The sequence below is a fragment of the Gavialis gangeticus genome, unplaced genomic scaffold (assembly GCF_001723915.1).
Source record: "Gavialis gangeticus isolate Ggan-Ray unplaced genomic scaffold, GavGan_comp1, whole genome shotgun sequence".
Classification (NCBI taxonomy): domain Eukaryota; kingdom Metazoa; phylum Chordata; order Crocodylia; family Gavialidae; genus Gavialis; species Gavialis gangeticus.
The window spans coordinates 6,944,041-6,966,087 of record NW_017728998.1 but is presented as its reverse complement, the minus strand read 5'-3'; the positions used below and the strand labels follow the sequence as shown (position 1 = coordinate 6,966,087).

The following is a 22,047-nucleotide window of genomic DNA, read 5'->3' as shown; positions in this document are numbered from 1 at the left end:
TCCTAGCACCATTTTCTACATGACGTCCTGCTTTAACCAGACACAAAACCAAACGAGTTCTAGTTTTGAATGGCCTGTGCCAGCCAATAACTGGGACCTCGGCAGTGATGCCCAGGGAGCAAGCAGGGCTCGTCTAGGCTTACCTACATTCAAAATCTGGGGAGCAACAGATGTTCCCATCTTTATCCAGCCCTTTTTTTTTTTAATTCTAAAAATATCAAACCTCTCACTAATTAAAGGAAGTGATTTCACTTTGGGCCACTCCTCCAAAACTGCAGTTAGATGCTGGGAGGATGATGAATGCTGGACTTGAAACCCATGGAATAAAGTAGATTGGCCTGTAATTCAGCTAAATTCAGCCCATTTCACCAACTCCAAAGCAGTGGAACAGATTTAGCAAGTTAAGAGATTAAAATTAGAGGGCTGAATTTTTCTCTGTGCTAATGCCCCTTTACCCCTCTCTGGTGGTGTAAACTGGCTTTATTGTGGCATTGATTTAACTCGATCAGTTAGCTCCTACTTTACATTGAATTTAAACTGGTGGAGTGGTGGTAAGGGACCTAATGTATATGAGAAGCAGGACCCAAAATACTTCTACATGGTTGAATGAAACTCTTTATGATTTCCACCCATTTGGATGTGTGATTGCTTCTCTCAGCATCCCATAACTCTGCTAGAGGTGCGTATCTGGGATCTGCTGCTGAGGTATCAGAAAGTTTTGCAGTCATTAATGTGTCTATCCTTCTGTCACTCCAGTGAGGAAGAGAAGTGCTTTTCTCCTCATTTCGTAGATGGGCAAATGAAAGGCATGGAAAGGTTAAGTGATTGATTTGCCTCAGGTCATAGAGGACATCTGCGGTGGAAGAGGGCTTTAAAAAATGAAACCCCGTCTTTCCTCCCAGTGCATCAGACGCTGTTTCACTGGAGTGTGATCTTGCTCAGAGACATCACTTAGTTCAGAGGAGGCAATGAATCCTGAGAAGCTATCTACCCTGTGACTGATTAAATCTTTCATCAGCTCTCACCTGCCAGAGGCTGGCCCCAAATCCTACCCATGGTAGCACAATGTGCTATTCAATTACTAAAGAGGCGTGGTTATATTTGGACTGAATTTTTCTCTAGGAAGCTCCCCCAGCTTTTTGTACATTGTTCTTTGACTCCGGGGGGTCCTTTGCCCAGTACTGGCTCGTGTTTGTGACATATGAACATGTTGCAGCATTTCTAGTTGTCCCCTTGCACATGTGGTTCGTTTTGATGGAAACTTTCCTTGTGTCAGGGTGCTGCAACGTCATCTGTTCAGACAAGACGGGTACGTTGACGGCCAACGAGATGACGGTCACTCAGCTCGTAACCTCAGATGGATTTCAGGCAGAGGTATGACCAGTCATATTAGGAAGACTTCTCCATTCAAACACCCAAGGGACAACTCTCACTTGTATCACTATGGGCCCAAACAGTTAAAATTGGCCAGCTTTGGGCAAGCCAGGATTGTAGATCAGTCTGGGTATGAGAATTAGCATTCCTGCCCTAGGCTCTATTCTAGCCACTAAAATAAATGACTTGAGTTGCTTAAAGAGTGCAGAAAGCGGGCCTATATTCACAAAAGCCGCTCATGCACTTACCTCCTCAAAGCGAGCATGCTGTACTTGAATGAGCATGTGCACTGAAACGGCATGTGCTTTGCACACACTCCACTCCGCAAATATCAGCATAAATGCAAATGTTGGAATAATGACTTAGTCTTGTCCCCAATCCAAATGCTGCTCTTTGCATTTCTCACAGGAAGATTTATAACGGGGTGACACATTCCTTACACTTCTTTTGCTAGTTAAGGCCTGGTTCTCTGCTGTCTTAATCCACATCATCTTTTATACTAATGCAAAGTAGGCACAAAATGCTGCCCGGTAAAGATAAAGATAAATTTCACTGGCACTCGTCAATAACGCAGCATTCACAATGCAGGACTATGAGCTTGTGTGACATTGTATGTCAGGTGGTAAAATCTATATATGTGCATCTAGCTAAATTCGGGCCCACAGACGGCACTAGAAGCAACCTTTTGAACCCAGGCAGATCAAGACAATTCAAATTAAGGCAATACAAGTCTTCCCTAGGCAGTGTTGAACACTGAATATTATTTGTCCACTTAGCTAGAAATATCGTTACTGGAAAAATGCTAATGATTACAAACCTGCCCAAAGACGCATGGTTGTACAAGGAAAATGTACTGAGAGTCAAACATTTCAGTGAGACATTGGGAAGTATTATTTATACATCTTCCACATTTATTTCCCCCAGGTCAGCGGGGTTGGATACAATGGGAAAGGGAGTGTATGCCTCTTACCATCCAAGGAAGTCTTAAAGGAATTTTCCAATGTCTCCGTAGGAAAGCTAGTAGAGGTAAGTGTAAAGTGTGTGAACCAAGCCATTGTCTTTACATTCAGGTATAATTTAGGATGCTCTCCTTATATGAATGAATGTGACAAACTTGGGAAGAGCAGTATGTCAATCTAATAAATAAATAATGAACATTTCCTTGCTCTCCCAAGGCAAGTCCCAAAGGGGTTTTGTGTAATGATTGTCTCCAGCATAGCCCTGATTGACAGCAGGTGACAATCACAGGTAGTATCTAGGGAGAAGCCTGAATCATTAGCTTGAAGAAATACTTTACAGTTGTAGACAGAAGTTTGTGCACTGGTGATGTGTAAAGAAATGTATTAGGTTTGGGATTTTCAAGTACTTTTTAGAAGGTTGTTGGTTTCCAAACTTCAGCCAGTTAGTTAGGCAGTTTCTCTAGTAGGAGCAAACACATGGGAAGGAATGCAAGTTTTGAAGAGACATCTGTGCAACTTTACACACTCATGAGTTGCATGCTGCTACCAGCTATTTGCTTGTGCAAGTTGAAACACATATAGCGTGGGCTTAGTCCCTACCCCACCCCTCAGATTTGCTTTGTGTTTTAAAGCAATTATCATTAGGGATTGCTTCTCCATGTCTGATTGGCTGAGATGATGCAAAAAGCGGGGGAAAGTTAAAAGACATCATCAAAAATTTTCCAAGATTTGAAATTTCACCAACGCTAAAACATGTTGCCCAATTCTACCAGTACCGAAAGTGGAGCAGCTGATCTCGAGGGAAGGTGCTGCTAGTTTGGACCAAAATCTTCTGACGTGTCTGTGCCAATGATCAGACAAGGTTCTTTGGGTGAATCTGATATCTTTTATTAGACCAACTTAAATAGTTGGAAAACAAGTATTAAGCAGGCTACACCCCTGTGCCATTGATCCACACTCTACCGTCAGCCTTTAGGCAAATCCTGAACATGAGTCTTAACATATCTGGGGTCTGATTGCCACCACATCCTTAATGTAGACTCTACCTGATGTGAATCAAAGGTTGCCCCAGTATGCATATCATTGATCTGCCCTATTCTGGTTGTTCCTCAGTATAATGAAATGTATAGTATTTGATACTGAGAAAATAATGTGTGCGAATGTGTCATTTTTAGGCTGGCTGTATAGCCAATAATGCTATTATTCGAAAAAATATTGTGATGGGTCAGCCAACGGAAGGAGCCCTCGTCGCTCTTGCTATGAAGGTAGGATTTTGAGCATGGGTTTGTCTTTTGCAGATTTCTTCATGTTTGGATCATGATTTATGTCATTAGTAAATTGGCAGATTCCTTATGAGTGCTGTAAAGAGAGAGAGAGAGAATAGGATCCTTTATTATCCCAGAAATTCTCCAAAAAAAGGGGTGGGAGGAGATTAAATGGGGTAAAATTCATAGAACTTTGTCAATTGTAATTAGCAATTGAACAGATGGATTTCAAGACCTTGTCACTGTGTTTTTGATCCTTATTTTAAGTGTCTTCTCTTTTCTACCCCAACTCACATCCATGCATACCTTATGCAGCTGACCAGTACATCCACACATTGTGTTCCCGTGACAAAATAATAACAGCCTTGCCTGATTGCTCTAGGTAATTACTCTGCACAATGGATTTCTTCAGGGTTGAACCAGGCTGGCTTTCAGTTGTCCTGCAAAAAGCAGAAAGAAAATGAACAGGCACCAAACAAATTAGAGGCAACGGCATGGGGTCTTCCTGTAGCTTGATCACCCGTTAGTTTCTGACCTATTTGCCCACAAAAGTGTAAAAACAAGGCATTCTGCTGAATGTCCTATTGATGATCTTGCAAAGAGTGCAGAGATCTGTCCAGAGCCAGGCTTGATTTGTTCAGCTGTACAAACGCTACCACTGTGGCTTGAAAACACAGGAGTTGAGTGAGTGTTCAAGTGCAGTCAGCCAGGATAGCAGGAAACAAGCCCCAGAAGGCAACCTTCAGAATATCACTGTTTCAAGGAAGGGCATGCAGCTCATTTTTCTATTCTACATGATATTCAGCTTGTGTTTAAGTTTCGACTATTCACACTGCACAGCTGAAGGAGGTTTTGGCAATACCTTCCTTTGTCTGCTTCGTTTTCAGGAAACAAATTAACACATATACAGCGATAACTTATTCAGCCCATTATTTGACATCTCCCTCTCCTTTGCAGTGAATTGGGTATGAGATAACAGAAGTACAGGGCGCATCTACACATGCACAGTTACTGCGCAGTAGCTTAGGTTACTGCACAGTAACCAAAAATTACTATGAAGTACAGGCACATGTCTACATGGGCACATCTGTGCTGTATGGTAACTATGGTGACTTATGCCTACTTGGGAGAGTAGTTACTGCGCAATAAGGCAAATGTAGATGCCTTACTGCCCAGTAACCCTATGCATGCGGACTGACTTGGGACTAACTTTAGTCCCAAGTCAGTCTACACACAGTGTTACTGCACTGTAATGCCTGCATGTATAGAGGCTGACAGAAAAACCACTTACTGCGCAGTAACTTACATGCACATGTAGACATGCCCACAGGCTTAGAGTTTAAGAACAATAGCAGGAGTCAAGACATCTTTTTCTTTCTAGCTTGTTCACAGTTCTAGTGGCCTCCATTTTCAGGATGTCCGGTGTATGTCTCAGGGAAGCTATGTTCACAACAGGGTCTTAGATTGGATGCCCACTATGAGCAGACGCTTATGGAATTGAAGGCCTTAATCTTTCTGTGCTTCTTTGTCCTTGGCTATAAAACACACTGTGTAGAAATATGTGCTAATAGACCAATGTTTGTGTATAAAGGGGCCGTGTAGGATGCATGCGAACAGCTGGCTTTGTTCTGGGTTACAACAACCTATTTGTTTCCTTTATTTCAGATGGAATTAAATGATATAAAAGATATTTATGTAAGAAAGAAGGAAATCCCATTTAGCTCCGAACAAAAGTGGATGGCAGTAAAATGTATATTGAAAAATCAGGTATAACCAGTTCTGCTTACTGGTTTTATGTTTCTAATCGCATGTGTGAACAGTCCATTGAATGGAAGTCTCATAGGGATAGGTACAGAAAGTCTTTCATACAGTGGTAGATGGTGTGTTTTAAAATTGTGTCAGGACAATTGGTCAGAAAATGCCAAAACTGCCAATTGCAATGATATTTTACATACAAATTCTAAATATCAGAGAGTAACAGGATGATTTTCAATGGATTTTTTTTTTTTAAGGAAAAAGTCATCCTTCTGGTCAAGCAGCTATAAACTGGTCAATGACATTTTTCATTAAATTTCAGTGGTAATACTATAGCAGCATTTTAAATGGAAATGTAAATCTCCTTTCCCCACTCTCCACCTTGAACTTGAGCATGCACTCACATTATTCCCTAGCTTTAAAAAAAACAGTGCCTTTGCTACCAGATCACCCATGTCTGGGTATATCCCTGTGCAAGGTGGAAAACAATCACAGCATAAACATTGCATTCTCTAAGGGCACCTATACATGTGCAGCGAGGCTGCTTCAACGCACTGTAATTACAGCACATCAGAGCAGACTCGATTAATCAAGTCTGTTGGAGCCTGGTAATTACTGTGCTCCAGCAGACTCCAGCGTCATGTGTATCAGCATCTCTGCACTGAAAAATGGTGGTGGGGGTGCTTTAACTACAGCTTGTTCAATGAGCTTTAGTTAAAGCACCCCTGCCACCTTTTTTCAGCATGGGGACCCTGATGCACAAAGCACTCCAGGTGCTTTAATTTAAGTGTCCCCTCCCCAACTCCCAAAGCATGTTTATAAATGCCCTAAAACACGACCCGATCATTAAAAAAACAAGCATGCCTGTATCTAGGGGGCAAATCATTTAACAGGCAATACTTCTTATATGTTAAAAGGAACAGGAAGAAATTTACTTTATGAAGGGAGCCTTTGAAGAAGTGATTCGCTATTGTACCATGTATAACAGTGGGGGCATCTCGGTGCTACTTACACCACAGCAGAAAGCCATCTATGTCCAGGAGGAGAAAAGAATGGGATCTTTAGGCCTGAGAGGTCAGTGGACCATTAAAACCTACGTGAACACCTGTTCATTTCTCTAGTGAATCATGGAGTAGCTGCAGATAAAGCAGCACCAAACACATCTCTAGTGAATCCTCCTCCCACCCCCTCCTACCTTGACTGATTTATTTCTTCCTTGCCCTGTCTACAATGACTCTCTGCTTGGCTTTAAGAGAGTCCTAACCCCCAGCTTCTTCAGATCTTACATTCAAAATGTGGGCACGAATATTTCAGCCCCTATCAAGGAGAAGAGGTGTTGGGGGTCATCACCATGGCACATGTCAGGTATCCTCAGTCACACCAGTAACTGCTGCCTGACGTCTTTCTATACTCGCCGGCTTTTGCCAAAGGGCTTGTCCTTGTTTTTCTTCTAATCACTCATCGGTGATTTGAATCAGAGAAATGCAGAGGAACCGAAGGTAAAAGCCTGCATGTTCCTCCTCCATGAATGACTTCATTTGTCTGAGATACCGTCTGCCGGTTTCATTAATAAGACAAACCCTGAATGTTGCAGTCACGTCTGCGACCAAGCTTCACCTTCAGAGAAGCTTTATCACCAGCCACCCACAGCATGTTTGGGCTTTGACTTTGGCACCAAATTTGTCATGTGGGGTTGGTTCCATATTTGTAAAAAGAAAGATAGATCTTGCTCCGAGTTTGACTCTTACTTGGCTTCAGCACGTGACTTGCAAAGTGCAGTGGCAGCGCACACGAAGAAGAGCTTGCCCAGTGGTATGAAGCCATCAATTATTCAGTGGGTCTCGATGGCCTGGTGTCATTACCGCTTCTACCTTCCCATGTATATGCCTCCAGCCCCTTTGAACTAACCTGAATGCACAGTATAGATTCACATCTGGAAGCTGATGGGGACTAACTGGGTCTCTGTGATTTCTTTGCTTTCTGTTTAGTCCTTGCCTTGGCTTCAGGTCCAGAACTTGGCAGACTGACATTTTTAGGCCTGGTTGGAATAATTGACCCTCCAAGAGCTGGAGTGAAGGAAGCAGTCCAGGTCCTGTTTGAGTCAGGGGTATTGGTGAAGATGGTGACAGGAGATGCCTTGGAAACGGCTATGGCCATTGGTAATAAATTAGCTATCTTCCCATTGCCTAACTCTCAGACCCATGTCAAATCTGATGTATTTATTGACTTGCATAAAGGTCATTTTGTCCATTTGCTGTCCTTTTCATTTGCTGCAGTCTATATTTTAGTCTCAATGTGGAGTACGCGTGTCGCTTGTCTATTGGAACAAATCTCGCTAAATACTGTGATTAAATAGATATTTATATAAGGCATTATAGCTCTATTTCCCGTACTGTAAAATATGCTGTGGTGGCACTGCCAATGATACTAAAGTTACTTCTTACATGGTGAAATAAATGAGAAATGAATGACATCATTGGGATTTTGGACTCTTACGTTCTATTCAAATGCAAATATCTTGGCATTCCCGCTTACTGGACTTAGGGCTTGCAGTTTGCTATTGGAAATAACTGTGCAATCAGTTGAAAAGAAAGGGCTATAGCCTCAGCTAGCTTCACTTGGAGCAGATTTGCTGAAGTCTAGTGGTGCTTTACTGACTGTCACCATCTGAAGACATGGCCAAAAGGTTTTATACTTAGTTAAGCATGATTATTCTTTCTCTACTGTACATTTGGAGATTAATCCATTGCAGCATATCGAAAGATTTTAGCTGCTTACCTGGCTTTTACCCCAAGAAAAGCATTAGGAGGAGGCTGAACTTGGAAGCATGGCATTTCTGTTCCTTTCTGCACATTATTTGCCTTGCAAAATCAAATTATCCTGGGTGAACATGCACATTCATTTTGGGACCCATTCTGAGCATGTTACTCTGCACTCAAGCAAAACTGCCTTTGAGTGAGGAGGGCGTGATCACCCTGTGTAGACCTGGAGAGGTTTTTTTTGTCTCCAGAGGTGACAGCTCATCATTGTTTGTCCTGAGCCACTTAAAAGGCTGCTTGTTTTGTTGCCAGTGAGAAAATAAGTAGCCTCTCCTGGTGAGGAAGGATGAATTTTAGGCTGGGATTTCATTGCAGGACAGAGCATTGGACTCTGCAATGGGAAGCTGAAAGCCATGTCTGGGGAAGAGCTGGAACAACTGGCAGAGTCAGAGCTATCATCCACAGTCAAACAAGTAAGGGAGTTGCAACCAGTTGCAGAGATGCTGTATCGTTCTAGTTAACGTAGCTCCGTCTTGATATATTTCTCTGTTCTGTCTTCATCCTCCAGGTTTCCATCTTCTTCAGAACCAGTCCAAAGCACAAACTAAAAATCATAAAGGTACAACTTTCCTCCCAACCCTGTGCTTTCAAAGGGGGACCTAGACTTTCTCTCACCCACATCAGCAGAGAGTCCCCTTCTGAACGGGATTGGGCTCCTTGAGAGAGAGAAGTTAAAATAGAGCCATAATTACGCACGCAGCATATTCAAGTATTTCCTGCTCCTCCTGTGGACTCCACGTTGAGTTGTGAGTGCTAAGCATTTCTGCAAATCTAGGCTCTATTGGAATTGAAAATCCGTCTCCTGTGTGCTACACAGATCACTCTGCACAGTTTTGAGCTGCTGAAGTTCATTGTCTTATCTGAGGTGTGCAGCTCCCCTCCTCCTATGAAGCACAAATTGCAAATGGCATACTTGCCACAGGCCTGAGCTTGTTTCTATATAGTTCATAGTTTCATAGTTTTTAGGGACTGGAAGGGACCCATAAGAAGGAGACATCCTTCCGGCTAGGCAGTCATTCATTTTTTCCCTTTACCCAGGCTCTGCAAAAGGCTGGTGCCATTGTGGCCATGACAGGGGATGGGGTAAATGATGCCGTGGCCCTCAAATCTGCCGATATTGGGATTGCAATGGGACAAGCAGGCACCGATGTCAGCAAAGAGGCTGCCAACATGATCCTAGTGGACGACGATTTCTCAACTATCATGTAGGTAGAACGTCAGATGCTTTCCTGACAGCAAATGTCATGTGTGTTTATGTGACCTCGTACTGAGGCTATTTTAAGGGCTGTGTCATAAGGTGGCACAACATACCTTGCAGTCCATGAAGCAATGTCTGTCTGACCTAGCTGCAGATTTGGGCTATGGTTTCTTTGCCATCCCCAAATACAGTGATAACTTGGGTATTTCAAGTGTTTCAACGGGGAGGTTCTCGTGAATCCCATCTTTCACCAAGATAGGTTGGTAGCTGTTAGTGATTTGACGGTGAAGGGGGGAGCTTGAAGGCACAGCAAAGAAGGTGGGGGATCCTGTTCCTTGCTCCATTTGCATCATCCAGGACACAAACAGGAAAGACTCTTGTGCCTTTCAAAGCACAGTGAGTTCCCAAGAACAGAACCAGCTGGCAGAGTGGCAGAACAATTTAAAATGCCACATGGACACGTCTCATCTACTAGTCTTCACAGAGCCCCTTCAGCCAAATGTGGGGAGGAAGGATGGTCTAGTGGTAAAGATGCTAGCCTGAAAACTTGAGGACCCAACTTCCCTGCCCTGCCACTGACATCCCGTATAACCCTGAGCCAGTTACTTACTCCCCCTCCGAGACCCATGGAGCACGTGTGCTTACTGCAAGTTCCCAGTGACCCGTGATTCCTTGGTGCAATTCCTCTGATACCATTGGCACCAACAACATGCTTGGACAATAGATACAGGATGCATGGCCCCTGTCTCATTAGATGTATCCCAAACTAGCATTTGAATTTCCATGAAATAAAGGGTGGGAGAAGGGCATAATGAAGGAGGTTATAGCATTGACTATAAAGTTTCAAAAGTGTTTGCTAGATAGGAAGTAGCATTAGGATCTGTCAGTCTCTACATTCTCATATCTCTTCCTTCCAGGAACGCAATAGAGGAGGGAAAGGGAATATTTTACAATATAAAAAATTTTGTCCGCTTCCAGCTCAGCACGTAAGTACATATCAGCTCTAACTCTAGTGCCGAGCAGCTCTTTGGCTAGCTAGACTCTCTGGAATAATATTCTACTATTCCTACACTATGTCCTTTGCAGGAGCATTTCAGCTTTGAGCTTAATTACTCTGTCAACAGTATTCAATTTACCAAATCCACTCAACGCCATGCAGATCTTATGGATCAATATCATTATGGATGGACCTCCGGCTCAAAGGTAATGAAAAACACGTAGGGGCAAAAGTAGTCTTGCAGTACATGCATGCAATTAAATTGACTTTCATGGTGGTAAGAAAGTTGAATTTGATCTTAAAATTGTAGAAGCTGTCTTGATTCTCTAAAGAAGTGTAAATCTTTTTAGGGATCTGTTGACCTTCAATAATTTTTTTCCCAACTCTGCTTGTTCTCATTACTGGCTTTATTGCATATACTTTATAGTTTCTTATATAACAAGTTTTAATTACTTTTGAAAGGTTTGATTATGGTTGAGAGTCTTAATTATGTTATATTTAGGACAAATACAAAGTAGAAGTTAATCAGATTCTTCAGATCACATTTCTGAATGATATTGCAAATGCAAATAACCAGTTTAATAGCTACCTGGCTACAAGTCTATGTACCATTTGGCATCTAATGCAAATGTGTATGCAAAATCCTAAGCATTTGAACCTATTATGCTTAGTGGGCTGAAAGGGTAATGGGTGCTGAACTGGTTTATTGTTCCCAACGCATCTACTGTGATTGTTACCAAGCTCCCTATGCCTAGTCCCAGCCCTTCCTAAACTCTCCAAAAGGATCTACCCCAAGACCTGAGCTTCTACTGTATGTCTGTCTTGGGGTTGAATCTCCAAATTCTTCCACTCTTGGAATAAAATAATCCCAACACAGCTCTCCTGCATTCATTGCATTCCTGCCACACAACTGAGGCAAAATGGCATTGCATTAGAGCAAGCACTAATGATCCTAAAGCTTTGTCTCTCCAGTGAGCAATGGATTCAGTCCCCTAGGATTCTGGCTCCATTCCACAGCGGGGGGTGGAAAGTGAAGCAAATGAACTGGTCTGTATTAATTACATGTGATTTGTGTTTGAGACAGCTTGGGAGTCGAACCAGTTGATAAAGATGCCATCAAACACCCTCCCCGGAGTATTACAGGCACAATACTCAGCAGGGTGCTCATCCTGAAAATCTTCATGTCTGCTATCATCATCATCAGTGGAACCCTCTTTGTCTTTTGGAAAGAGGTGAGAAATACCTCTAGTCCATCCTGTTTTCACTGGCACCGAGAACTAATATATATCTATATCTAGGATAGCTAGCTTGCTAGAATTAACATTGAGAACAATTGTCTAGGAAGGTAGGGTATTCAGTAAAGAGCACTCGGTCAGGGCTGCATGTCAGGACACCTGGGTTGGACTCTCAAATCAACCACTAATGTGCTTTCTCCACCTCTTAAATACCGATTTTTCCCATCTATAATAGAAAGATAATCATCGTTAAAGTAATCACAGGTTCTTAGATATCTGGAGGTCAAAAGCACCCTGTAAGCATTTTGAATTCCTATTTTTAAACCAGTATTGCTGAAGGGTTTTAGCTTCTGACTTTATACCATAAAGTTCAACTATCATGTAATAATATAAATTTTTTTGCCTGCTTTCTCAGCTGCATGCAAAGCCAGGCAAGTAAATATATAGTGAATTTATACATTTTTATTGTATACATGATTATTAAACTGGCAGAATTATCTCTGCATCAGATTGCCACAAACCACCCCGTGCGGCACTTGTTATACCTTTTAAAGCTGGGGATGTGTCACTCTACAAATTAATCCTAATGTCCATGTTCGGTAATAAGATTAAATGAGATTACTGAGAAAATTTAAAAATACAACACATGATCCTTAAATGGATTTAAGATGCTGGGTTCAGAGCACATGCTATCTGTAAAATACTTCAGTAGTCCTTTGCTAATTGGATGGAACTAATTAGCAAATTGCCTTGATCTTTGATCAGAATTCACCCACTTGGCTAAGAATTTAAGAGATGAAATGATTTGATTGTAAGCAGAGTGCTGGCTTGGATTGCAAGCTGATTGTGACTTTAAACAGCGGTGGTTACAGACTGCGCTCACAGATTCATATTCATAGACATCAGGGCTGGAAGGGACTTGGGAAGATCATCGAGTCCAGCCCCCGCCCCGGGGGCAGGAAGTCAGCTGGGGTCATAGGATCCCAGCAAGATAAAAATCCAAATGTTCTGTGAGTGCATTTTTGCATGGCTCCAAAGGCTATTTTTAACGAGTCTTCATTTCACATGTTTCCAGAATCCCGAAAGTGGCATAACCCCCCGAACCACAACAATGACGTTCACTTGTTTTGTGTTTTTTGATCTCTTCAATGCCTTGACGTGCCGGTCTCAGGTGAGGTGATGGACACCTGGCAACCTTTTGGGTCTTTAGTTGGGAGCTGAAATGCATGCTTGACCTTCCTGCTAAGACAAACTATTCAGATACAGGGAAGGGACTCATTTCTTTGACTAATTTGGAGGAGCTCTATTTTGGTCATGCGATCAAAAAAAGGAACCAGCTTTGCTTAATTATGACAACGGCCACGTGTAACGAATGGACACCAAAGCTGCGCCTGTCCAAATGATGATTAATGTTGCAAAGCACTGTTGAGTTCACCTGTGGGCAGACACTGGGAAATGTTTACATTTTTTTCCTTTTTTTCCAGACAAAGTTGATATTTGAGGTAGGATTTTTCCGGAATCGTATGTTCTTGTACTCCGTCCTGGGGTCACTTCTAGGGCAAATGGCTGTGGTGTACGTTCCTCCCTTACAAAAGATCTTCCAAACAGAGAGTTTAGGAGCATTAGGTAAGTTCGTAAGGCAACAGTGACATTATATATTTAACTGCTTAAGATGACTGTGAGATTTGCTAAAGTGGATTTGACTGCTGAGGGCATGTCAACTAGGGAGCGCTGTCCTGAAGTGCTCCACACAAGCTACAGCACAAACTCAAATGAGTGTGGCCAGGTTAGCACACTACTGAGCATGTGTTGTAATGATCTCCCCTAAAAGGCAGAGCTTATGGCCACATGTCGGTTCTGGACACAAGGACGCGTCTACACATTCATGAATGCAGCTTAGATAGAGTGCATTTAGTTTAGTACTTGCTTAATAAAGTACTAAACTAAATGTGCAGTAACTAGAGTTACTGTGCAGTAGTGCCGGAGCACAGTTATTTTGTGATGCTTACTGTGCATTAGCCTATTAACACTGTGCAGTATGCTATTAGCACGGTTTTTAACCGCCACTTTACTGCACAGCGTTATTAGGCTAATGCGCAGTAAGTGTCTCATGTAGACGCGCCCCAGATGTGTCAGGTGTCATAGTGCAATGCCCCATCCTGTCACATTGAGTTTGTAGAGATGCGCCCTGAGCTACTTAATACAGGTCCGGCCACTATGTGATAGCTCAGAAGAAGGGGAGAAAAAATGAATAAAAATGTAGTCAGCCTGCTGTCATGTACACTGGTGGAGGTGGAAATTCTTCCTTATAGGTCAGTTTGACTTGATTTTTTAAACCAAATGCAAATGTTAGTGTTAATTGTATTATGAGTCACTTCCTCCTATTATCCAGGCTAAATATGACAGCATGAGTATATAAAGTGTTTCTTTGTGGTTAGTATGTTGACTTCTGTCTTCATTAAAGAAACTGAACTAATGGATAGTTGCACCATTACGATACCCTATTGTTAGACAGTGTGCTTCTTCGATTTGGTGTATGGCTTGCTGTCAGATCAAGTCACAGCAATATGAGCCATGCTTTTCGTCAGTGTGTTGTATCAATATTGGGAGGCTGTGCATGCATCCATGTAGTGACATGTAGAGTTGTAAGTGCATCCATGTATTGACATCTTTACAAATTTCTCTAATGGAGTCGGGGCCTTACTTGAGTGCTCTTCCAAGCACAAAATCCATCTGACCCACTGGGTTGCACTCTGTCCCCTGCTCTATTGACAGATCTGTTGTTTCTCGCCGGATTGGCTTCCTCGGTTTTTATTGTGTCTGAGCTCATCAAGTTGTGCGAAAAACGCTGCTGCAGAACAAAGCAAGTGAGGAGTCACCCTGAGGTGTGATGGACAAGAGACTTCTATGAAGAACGTCCTTTGAACAAAGCTGTGACATTTTGTAATCCAGACGTGTCAGTTTGTGCCTATGCAAATCCCTTTTTGGATACCTCGTCCCTGGATAGGCCTTCCCACACCAGATTACATTCCTGTCCTGTTCTTCACCAACGGCATTTCAGCTTTCCATAGGAGGCTTCCAAGCTGCCACCGGGCACCCAGCATTATGTATATTTTCATAACATATTGATCTGTATTGTTTTATCTGAGACAATCACTCTGGGTCACGTGGCTATGCACCCGGTCTGAAAAATCAACTATGCATAAACGGAAGTTTATTTATTTAAATCACAAGGACTTTTATTAATAAAATCGCGTTTCCAATGTTTTAAACACGACGTTTCTGAGTAGATCTCAGACTGGCCTTGTTAAAAACAGAGGTTAACGCTTAAATAACAGCCAGTTATTTTCTCTTTGCTTCCATGAAACCTTATCCTATCTCCTACAGTGAATGTTTATGGTGTGTGGAGCCCAGATCAGCTGGCCTTAAGAAAATGCTGTTCATTCAGTTGGGTGTCTAGAGACCTGAAATGGGGGTTGTGCTTGCTTTGCCCTCCACCGCTGAGCAGTCTCCCTAGTTTCCCTCCAGGTGAAAAAATGCTTCTGTTCCCGAGGCAAAGAAAGTGGTGGTGCAGCCTTCATCCCACCGGGGCATGATTACATCCTGCTGACTCCCAACTGGGGGGGTTGATAGTCGGTGTAATAACTTGTTCCCAACGGGGCTCTGAAGTGGGAAAGCACAGGCTCACTATGGCCTGGCTTGGCTGAGTCATGTCTGCCTCCATCATACACAATCATCATGGATGTCTCTCTTACACACATTGCATTTGGTAAGAGATTTAGGGCCCATTGCCACTGAATGCCATGGGGAAATTCTTACAAGTGCAGGGCTTTGCTCTGCAGGCAGGTTCCCAAATGAACTGCAGAGGCAACAGAGGATGTCTATGTAGCGTCAGCTGTGGGACCAACCTGGATCGCCGTAATGAACTGACAAGCCAGGGGCACAGCGGTGAGCTGAATCCAGACAGCATGCATGTAAAGAGCATAATGCCTGTGAAAATGAGCTGGGATAAGCTTTGCCAATGGAGTACTAACTACCTGAAAGTATGTAAGAGATGCTTTTAGGAGAAATGGAGTCCCAGCTACTGATGGAAATCTTGCTCGAACCTTCTTGTGCATAATTTTGCAGAGCTAGCTGCTCAGTCATTTCAAATCCTTTTCCGCTCAGCTAACTTCACCATGTGGAAATGTTAGGCACAAAGCTGCAAACTCCCCAACCCCGTCAATGGCTTAGCCTGGTTTTCACAAACTTTCCCACCCCTTAAAGCTTCTTGAGCAGAAAAGCTGCTTGGGGCTAAAGACAGCAGATGAAATCCATATGAGACTTAGGCACCTCGCTGCCTTTCTTCACTTCCTAAGTCCGATATTTAAAGATTGCACAACTCTGCTCAGCAACAGCCTAACCCTGTGTATCCCTAAAGCCTTTGGGACCCCAAATTTGACAGCCCTATATAGATGCTTCTGAGCTTCTTGAAGCTCCTTTTTTCCTGTATATGATCTGATTTAGGGATAAAAAGTCTATAGCTTGATTCTTCATAAACTGCAGAACTTCACAGGAGTGAAGCGGCTATGCTGAGGTGCATTAGCCGACGATCAGGTTCAAAGCCTTGACAAAAGCTGCCCAACACTGATCTTTTGTGTGCTGCCACAGAGCAGTTCAGAGGAACATAAATCAGCTCTTCAAATCCTAAGTGTGAAGGTAAAGAACATTTCTGCAATTTACTGAACAGTTTTAAAAAAAGCCAGTAACTCCCATAACCATTGTTTGGTAGCATCAACCTCTAATTGTTCGTGCAGATCATTAAATATTAACAACTTCTTTGTGAATCTTGGGTTTTTAAATAAATTATAGCCTGCTTAGAAAGAGAAGTCTGTGGCTCAGGTTAGACAATGGCCCCCATGCCCCTGGAAACACACTCAAATAGAGAAGTTGCATGATACCTTTTTCCAAGAGATGCAGCGACCTTTCTTCTCTGTCTCAGTCCATTTTGACAGCACATGAGCCCTTGTTGTGTAGAAGCTACTGAACTGCATTAGTAGGAGCACTGCCAGCAAATCAAGGGCCATGATTCTTGCCCTCTATTCTGCACTGGAGAGGCCACATTTGGAGTCCAGTGTCCAGTTTTGGGATCCCCACTACAGAAAGGATGTGGACAAGTTGGAGAGAGTCCAGCAGAGGGCAACAAAGTTGGTTCGGGGACTGTGGTGCATGACTCCTGAGAAGAGGCTAAGGAAACTGGGCTGATTTAGTCTGGAGAAGAGAAGACGGAGGGGATTTAATAGCAGCCTTCAACTCACTGCAGGGGGGCTGCAAAGAGGATTGAGCTGGACTGTTCTCAGTGGGGGCAAATGACAGGACAAGGAGTAATGGGCTCAATTTGCAGCACGGGAAGTTGAGGTGAGATATTAGGAAAACTCCCTCACTAGGGGTGTAGTAAAGTACTGGAACAGGTTACCCAGAGAGACGGTGGACTCTGCATCTTTGAAGCTTTTGAAGACCTGGGTAGATAAAGCCTCATTTGGGATGATCCAGTTGGGGCTGGTCCTGCTTGGAGCAGGGGGTTGGACTAGATGTGACCTCCTGAGGTCCCTTTTAGCCCTCATTTTCTATGATTCCATGAAAACTGCACAAGAATTGGGGGATTTCAGGAAGCAAAAGTTTAGGGGAAAAAAAAAGTGTGACAGAAAGGTCCATGCATGTATTCATTTATTTTCGACAGCATGTTTGCTACATCATCATTGAAAAGGATCATGTAATCATTCAGAGGAAAAAATAATCATGTAAAAAGGGCTTAATAATTATTCAACAAGGAAGTTTTCAATGTGTTAAGGACTCTGGAGCCCCTCTTGATCACTTAGGACACCTATACACTTGCCGGATGTCTGCTCCGATGCATGCTAATTAGCACGTGTCGGAGCAGACTCCATTCTGCTGAAGCGTGTTAATTAACGTGCTCCAGCAGCCTCCACGTCATGCCTATTTAGTGTCCCCACACTTCAAAATGGTGGTGAAGGTGCATGAACTGAAGCCTGTCGAATGACCTTTAGTTTAAGCACCCCCACTGCCATTTTGAAGTGTGGGATGCTGAATACACATGACGCAGAAATTAAAGGGCTTTAATTAAAGCAGCTATCAGAGCAGCTTTAGTTAATGCACTCTCTCCCTCCATCCTGGATCATATGTATAGCCACCCATAGGTATAGGTATGAGAATACTGGCTCAGGCCTGAGATATCCTATGTGTCTAACTAGCTACCATATACACCATAACCATCATTATAGGTAGGATACAACATGTGTTGCTGATTACCAGGAGCAAGAGCTGGAGGGATCCATTCACATTCCCCTTTCCAGAACCATTACTTTTCACAGTACACATTGAAGGCACAAATGCAGGCGAATTGAAACAGCCTACTTCAGCACCCTATACACAAGCACCATGGTAAAAGGTATATCAGAATATACTTTCAGGATAATCTTAGGCCTAACTGGAGCCTGTATGTAGGTATCTACATATATCCTGTTATAGCATGTTATTTGCACTAAGTTGTGGCAACAGTGAAAATTCAGGTCCCCTCTCTGACAACAGACAGTGGAATAGGAAGATTCTTTGAAACTATCTTTTTTACTAGGAAAAGGCACGCTCAATTATACGTGTTAATCATGAGAACAAATACTGAATTTCACTTCCCTGTTTCTCTACCTGGGATGGAAAGGTCCCCAGTGCAAGTAGGTGTTATTAATTAGTTAATTACATAGTTGGAAAGTCAGCAATAGTCAAGCTACCAACGTACTGGTTGCTGGGACTGGAATCTAATAAAAAAAGCCCTGAGTGTAATAGACTGTAGCTACTCACCAACAGAGACAAGTGCAGAAAATAGAGAAATAAGGAAAAGTAGCAGTGTACTTGGAGTTAAGGTACTTTTAAAAAATATATCCTGATTGTTAGTTTTTCTAAAACCAAAAACAGAGTATTAAAAAACTCTTTTTCCAGGCAATGTTAAACTTGAACCATTCAAGGCATCTGTGAAGGGCTTGTGACTTATCACTTCTTATGGCCTAACCCTGCACTCCAATTATGGATGACGCCACAAGTGAAGGCATTTTCCATGAAATGTGTCAATCTACCCAATGGGAGTTATTCCTGAGTAAAAAGATTACAGGACTGGGTCAACTAGTTAGGAGTCCTGTGTGGCTGAATGGTTCTCTGACCTTTTCATTTTGCTAAATTTAAAAGCAACAGGGCAAATTCTATACCAACTCGTGAACTAACTAGAACTTGAAACAAGTAATGTGTAACATAATTCAGTGCAATGCCAGAACCACTATATCCAGTGCTCCGTATTTCTGCATAAAATCCCGTACCTTAGAACGTATTGAAAAGCTGGATTTTGAAACATTTACAGCAACAAAGCAAATTAAGTGAATCTTTCCTAAAAGATTAATTGGACTGTTGTGTGTACAGAGAGTTTAAAAAATAACACACTGCTGGACCTGATTTCATCTGCCAGAAATAAGTTTTCAGCTGAGTTATCAGAAGCTTGTTTGACATCTTTGAACAGCCTATATATAGTCCCAGTTAATACTCCATGTCAATAAGCAGCAGTGCTAATATTTGTTCTTAATTCTACATGATGAGAGGAAGATGGGCCTACTAGGAGGGCTACCCAATTTATATGGAGCTACAACCAGCACAGATTAATAAAGGGCTTAATCAGCTATTTAAAATGCTGACTCTCCCCACACAAATAACCTACAGTCATGCCATCTTCCAGAACCTACATATTACATACTCATACTTCATGCTAGTTTCAGGAAATTATGCAAATAGAAACAGAGGAGAAAATCTCCTGTCTGAGAAAAATCAGGTCTCCGAATCAGGTAGAATTTCCTGAGTCACAAGGTCACTTTAATTATCATCGTCTTCCGCCGGTGTTCGCAACCCTTCGCTCTGACGACTCTTCCCTGTCATTTCCAGCAAGGCCTGAGCCTCAGGGTCAGCATCAAGGACACTCTTCTTACCCTTTGTCTGAAAGAAAATCACAAGGGTAATTTAAAAGGTAAATGGTGCCAGGTCACAAGTCAGTGGCCCTCAATCATATACAAGCTGATTGTCTGGTTTTCCAGCCTTCTACAATGAAGGTGCGTGCTGTCCAAGCAAGGTGTCTACAAACAGAACAGATTCACCATGACATGCTAACAGCTCTGCACTGCCCCGGTAATGCAAGCCAGCCATAAAGCTGGCTGAAGGGACCAGGTAAGCATTTATGGTTTATTTGGGTCACAAAGCAGCTGGAACAAACTGTTTAATCTGACCCAACAGTTCAGGTACAGATGGGAACACCAAAAAAGATGATGAAATCACAGCCTGACAAGTCTTTCCTAAAAGATGGGCTCTCTTGCTGTTTGTGAGGCATGCGCCCATTGTATAATAGCAACCATACACCCACTGTTTAATGGAAGAGACACCTACTACAATAATCCTTTCTTTCCTTGATGCCTCCCTGTTCCAAGTGGCACCTACAGTGTCTGTTAACTTCTGAAGTGCAAATATTTTGCTGTCATGGCAATGAGTGCTTTTGGAAATAAATGACAGGATTTTTCACAATACGCTTGACACCTGTTAGCAGCAATGTGTTGGTGGCCTGGGGCTATGTTGCATCTAAAGGGCTGATTCTCTTATACAGAGTAACACCTGAAGACGTGGTATGGAAAATATTTGTGATGAAATATTGCTGCTAACTCACAAGCTTGGGTACTACTAACAGATGTTGCTGCAATTAAGCATCAACCACATTGCTAAAAACCCCAACAGAAACATGTTCAGTATTATCCCATGTGCGTTCTGTACATTTGCATTCATTTTGCCAGAGTTCAATCTGTCTCAGAGCTCAAATCAGAAATGAGACATCCCATGCTAACAAGTTCATAGCAACCATGCTGGCATCACAGCTGCTTGTGCATTAGCAGACACTAGTTACCCCAAAACCTGAATAAAGTACATTCATTGTATATCACTATCCACACGATTGTCTTTCTAGTATTTCTGGCTTGATTTTTACACTATGTTTTTTTTCTATTTTAGCATTTCCTGCTGCTGCTTTCAGACATTATATTGACTTACCTCTTCAGTTTCTGGGACCTCTCCCACTGCCCACACTTCCATGGCATCTAGTGTAAAGTCTTCCTTAGCTGACAGCTGAGGACTGTTGTAGGTGGTACATCTAGATTTTGCTTTGCTGTGTCCCTTCCCATAGTCACAGTCTATCCAGAGTCCAAAGTACTCATGCTGCCCACCCATGCCCTGTAAAGTAAATGAAACACTCACTAAGTATATGTAAAATTAGAAACTGAGCTATAAGTGGTAGCTTGTGAACCATTAGTTTCATCATCCTATGACCAAACTTTCAAATGAAGTGTTTCAAGCAAGTCTGAATTGACGTACAAAAATCAAACACCTGTGGGTGCAATCCAAACGTTATCTGTGCCATATACCCTTTGAACAGGGCTACAGGAAACGGGGTACTTTGCAAACACATCAGTTGTTCCTTGCTTGGGAAATTTAACCCACTGAGTATTCTAACACCTGCTATCCTTTCCCTTTTTCAGTGAGGGGATGCTTATGTGAAGCCTTCTCCTAAAATAAGTGAGTACAGTTTGATGTTGCTTTCACTAAAGCAAGAGTGAAATGAGTGTTTCTGAGCTAACTGCTGACACCACGCTGATGTGTTTCATGGCAGAACATTTCCCTTATTGTTTACAAAAATGTGAACTCCACCATGATGTGGCAGGCCGGTGTAGGGTCCTAGACATGGCTAACTTCTAGCGATGTAGCTGTAGGGTAACAGGCTCTACTATCTCTGGGCACCATTTGTACTGGGAGGCTCTGTGTATGAACCCAACATAAACCATCAGGGAGGGTGACACTGCCATCACACTAAGGATAGGTTGTCTGGACCTTGAATGTCTCAGGTCTGGTGGCTCTAATGCTCTTTAAATGATGTAGAGATGGGCAACCAGCTCTTTCAGCCAACAGCCTGAGCATGACAGCATACAGAGCGCTGGATGTCAGATTTGCACATTATTCTCAACTTGCATGTAGGGTTTTACTCCCCAACTCCTCCAGAAATTTGATCTTCATAAATGATAATCATTTTAGTTAGATATATATCAAGAAAAATTTAAGCTACTCAATTCAGTGTGTTAGCATGAACTCCAACTAAAGTAAATAGGTGAACAGGCACCAATTCTACTACCACTGTCCAGATACTACATAGGATGAAGACACGTTAAGATAAACAGTCCGTCTATGAAAAGTCTCAAGACAATATACCAATGTAGATGTATGGCCTTCCACCACCACTATGGAGCACCCATTTCTAACTGAACTGGTGCGATGTACTGGCAAAGCAAAGGCTAACCAGAGTGAGATATATCAGTATGTGG

General features: G+C 42.5%; 2 protein-coding genes across 5 annotated transcripts in view; one reads left to right on the top strand and one right to left on the bottom strand.

The window, feature by feature from the left end:
• The window catches only part of ATP2C2 (ATPase secretory pathway Ca2+ transporting 2), a 45,888-nt gene extending 29,553 nt beyond the window's left edge, over window positions 1-16,335 (top strand). For both annotated transcript variants that reach the window (XM_019505461.1, XM_019505462.1), the window contains exons 13-27: window positions 1,277-1,374; window positions 2,299-2,400; window positions 3,509-3,598; window positions 5,264-5,365; window positions 6,271-6,427; window positions 7,342-7,512; window positions 8,488-8,585; window positions 8,681-8,731; window positions 9,211-9,377; window positions 10,288-10,356; window positions 10,457-10,573; window positions 11,452-11,599; window positions 12,678-12,773; window positions 13,087-13,228; window positions 14,378-16,335. In XM_019505461.1, the coding sequence (XP_019361006.1) occupies window positions 1,277-1,374; window positions 2,299-2,400; window positions 3,509-3,598; window positions 5,264-5,365; window positions 6,271-6,427; window positions 7,342-7,512; window positions 8,488-8,585; window positions 8,681-8,731; window positions 9,211-9,377; window positions 10,288-10,356; window positions 10,457-10,573; window positions 11,452-11,599; window positions 12,678-12,773; window positions 13,087-13,228; window positions 14,378-14,493 (1,724 nt within the window). In that variant the 3' untranslated portion in view covers window positions 14,494-16,335. The remainder of the gene's footprint in view (window positions 1-1,276; window positions 1,375-2,298; window positions 2,401-3,508; window positions 3,599-5,263; window positions 5,366-6,270; window positions 6,428-7,341; window positions 7,513-8,487; window positions 8,586-8,680; window positions 8,732-9,210; window positions 9,378-10,287; window positions 10,357-10,456; window positions 10,574-11,451; window positions 11,600-12,677; window positions 12,774-13,086; window positions 13,229-14,377) is intronic.
• A 1,388-nt stretch (window positions 16,336-17,723) lies between these two features.
• The window catches only part of TLDC1 (TBC/LysM-associated domain containing 1), a 19,078-nt gene continuing 14,754 nt past the window's right edge, over window positions 17,724-22,047 (bottom strand). For all 3 annotated transcript variants that reach the window (XM_019505459.1, XM_019505458.1, XM_019505460.1), the window contains exons 7-8: window positions 20,726-20,905; window positions 17,724-19,630 (exon numbers count right to left, since the gene is read on the bottom strand). In XM_019505459.1, the coding sequence (XP_019361004.1) occupies window positions 19,511-19,630; window positions 20,726-20,905 (300 nt within the window). In that variant the 3' untranslated portion in view covers window positions 17,724-19,510. The remainder of the gene's footprint in view (window positions 19,631-20,725; window positions 20,906-22,047) is intronic.